Genomic DNA, 3,092 nt, shown 5'->3' on the forward strand with positions numbered 1-3,092 from the left:
ATTCATCGATTAATTCGAAAAAATAATCAGCCGATTCATCGATTTTTAAAATCGTTAGTTGCAGCCCTAGTTTATACTAGAGACCTGAATCCACATGTATCTAATGTTACAGTCAATTTTTGTACATAAGGTATTAAAATCAAGACAGAACCTACACTGCAAAAAATGAAAATCTAAATAAGTTATTTTTGCTCAAATTAAGTGCATTTTTTCTTGAATTGAGGAGGTAAGTTAAACACTTTGCCAATGGAACAAAACAATTTACATTTAAAATAAGAAAAAACAATTGCATTGTCTTATTTCAAGCGTATATTATGTAATTATCTTATTTTAGGAGTAAAAATACTCATTCCACTGCTCAAATTAAGGGTAAATACACTTAATTTAACACATTTTTTACTTATTTCTAGATGTTTTTTGCAGTGTATAATAGAAAATAATCTAGTTTCCTCCATTAAACTTCAGTAGATCTCTTTAATCATCACTAAAAACCTAAAATAAAGATTTATTTATTTGTCATACCTTATGTTCAAACCTATAAAGTTAGTCCAAGAGAAAATGTAGTCTCCGCTGAACACCATCCCGATGTACGTCACCAGAACATTCTGCAACGTTCATAAATAAACGCAGTCAGAGTCAGATGGCATTTATCCAGAACTCACTGAAACAGAGCAGCTCACCTTAATGCATCCCACAATAGTGGTAGTTAATGCAGAGTTGTGTTGTGTACATAGTACAGTTGAATACATAAGAATAAACCTAGAAAAGGAAAAATGAAACATCCTGTTTGAGCGAGTTTAAAGATGGGAGGCCATCCAAGCAACATTTTGGCAGCAGGGCCATTTTAATACTCATCGTCAGGCAAGAATGGCATCCAAATTTCACCACTCATGCAACCACACCCATGAAACAGCGACCCAGATGCGAGGACATGCACATGCATGCGGGCAAAATCTTACCCCATGACACATGAGAGAACAAACTGGGAGAGGAAAAGCATGTCGGACCAGCCTTCAAACTCTGCTGCCTGCAATCAGAAACAAAGCCTGTTTAAATTAACAGGACAGGATATTTTTTACACATCTCTCAATATCAGGGTTCATTAAAAAGCTCAGAAATCACTTTAAGTCGTCTGATTATTTACTGGTTTTACATTTCCTAACCAAACTTCTTTAAAAACTTAAAATCAGCCAGTGATTTCCCATATGCTTTAACAAAGTAGCTAACTGTATCTCCACTGCGGTCATTTGGCTCAGAGCTGCTGCCATAATAACTCCGGTCGCTGCATAATGGCATCTTTGTGCTTCTCAGGCTGCTGGGGCCCAGCTGGACAGACCAGGGGGCCCCTGCCAAGACCCACCAAAAACCTTCCACAGCTCGTATTTATAGCATTGACTTTAAGACATGGAATGCTGGCGTCATTTTACTGATTCTTTCTGAATCCCCAAAGATTAATCCATCATTTTATGTAAAACAATCAGAAGAATCAAAGGACTCACCTTTTGCATGTCTCCTGTCACTTCAGCCAACAGAAGAGTCGGTAATATCATAAATAAAGCATTATAGTATAATAATCCATATTTCCCCAACTCCTATAAAAAAGAAGGAAAGCAGTATTTTTTAATAATGTTTCATTTCTGATGTCATGAACTAAATATTAGTGCAGCTCTGCTTCACATTTTTAAGCTTCTCGTTTTACAAAGACGCCTGCCGCCTTGTGCTGCACTAGCAGGCGGGTTACTCTAGACATCATAGAGCTAAATCTGGATCCTGCTGTAACGTGAGAGAGGAGCGAACTGCTCTCCTCACATAGAACGAGATAAAGCAGAATAAAACCTGTTCCTGCTTTAAGGAAGACAATCTAATCCGACGTTTGATTAGAGAGGAAAAATAGTGGCGCCTCGAAGGTATTTTATCAGCAAAAACATTCAAAACAACTCATACTAACTAAAAAAACAAACAAAACAACGGCTTGCTTAAATAATTACAAGAAAAAGTTCTGATTACGAGTTTATAGGGACTCAACGGCGATCAGAATTCCTTTCAAACAACGGCCACCATTCATGCTGCCGCCTCTCACACATACCTTTGCATCCAGTTTTTGCTTTACGTAGGCTCCATTGGCTGCAGTCAGAACGTCATTCATCAGAATGAAGACGTAGCCTTGCAGGTCAAAGGATAAGTCGGCACTTCAAACAGCAGAGATGAAAAGGATGAAATAATTAAAGATAATTCATTTCTGTCCTGTAGAGTTTAACTTTGGGCACGCTGTGTTACAAGCAGGGGAATCTTTTACTGCGGCGACCCCGAGGGTCAGGCCGTATCCGTGTGAACGTTAATCAACACAAAAAGCCGGCTTTGTAGCGAAGGTGGCTCCTGAGGGACACCTGGAAACAGTAGAGCTTACCTTGCGGCTATGAACGCCCCAAGGATCATTGTAAACACGGTTAGTTGGACCGGCCTGGAGAACTTCTTCCTGCCAGAGGTCAAACATAACCAAACTCAATCCTGCTAGTTTGAGCTGCAAACAATAAGCAGCACTACTGAGCAACATGTGGAGAATGTGGCTTATCTCGTTATTATAAACTCACTTGAGCAGAAATCCCTCAGCCAGCATAGTGAACAGGATAGAGAATCTCCTGAGGACTGTAAACATCGGCAAACTGCCCAAAGAGGACAGAAAGTACAAGATAATTACCCCCCCACTCCAGGTCATGTTACTCTGCCTGCTTCATGCACACAGGAGGTACTTTACTTACTTGAGCCTTTTGGTACCAAAGAGACCAGTGATTTGATTTCCCACATACAGGAGAGGTAAAGGAAACGTCTGAAAAGAAAAGGATTTTAAATTCTATTTTATATGAAAACCAGATAAAAGTGCAGCCACAGAACTAATGAATCTATAAATAAATTAGTTTATAAAACGTCACTGTTTGTAGCTCGGACTCAGGTAAAGGTAGGAATATTCTAAGAGCCCCTATACTGAGGGAGGCCCCAAAAGAAGAAGAAATGTTATTCTCCACGATATATTTCAAAATGTAAAAAGAAACTAAAGCAGAAAAGTATATGATCTCTGAGTTCTCCCTGATTTT

The 3,092-nt window shown here is 39.0% G+C and overlaps 1 protein-coding gene across 1 annotated transcript in view; it reads right to left on the bottom strand.

Annotated features, from left to right (window-relative positions):
• slc35d1 (solute carrier family 35 (UDP-GlcA/UDP-GalNAc transporter), member D1) overlaps positions 1-3,092 on the bottom strand; it is a 9,816-nt gene that overhangs the window by 4,791 nt on the left and 1,933 nt on the right. The window contains exons 4-11 of the mRNA XM_015397593.1: positions 2,760-2,827; positions 2,592-2,663; positions 2,408-2,476; positions 2,087-2,189; positions 1,500-1,592; positions 960-1,027; positions 681-759; positions 523-605 (exon numbers count right to left, since the gene is read on the bottom strand). Coding sequence (XP_015253079.1) covers positions 523-605; positions 681-759; positions 960-1,027; positions 1,500-1,592; positions 2,087-2,189; positions 2,408-2,476; positions 2,592-2,663; positions 2,760-2,827 — 635 coding nt within the window. The remainder of the gene's footprint in view (positions 1-522; positions 606-680; positions 760-959; positions 1,028-1,499; positions 1,593-2,086; positions 2,190-2,407; positions 2,477-2,591; positions 2,664-2,759; positions 2,828-3,092) is intronic.

Source organism: Cyprinodon variegatus, unplaced genomic scaffold (genome assembly GCF_000732505.1).
Source record: "Cyprinodon variegatus isolate N-32 unplaced genomic scaffold, C_variegatus-1.0 Scaffold872, whole genome shotgun sequence".
Classification (NCBI taxonomy): domain Eukaryota; kingdom Metazoa; phylum Chordata; class Actinopteri; order Cyprinodontiformes; family Cyprinodontidae; genus Cyprinodon; species Cyprinodon variegatus.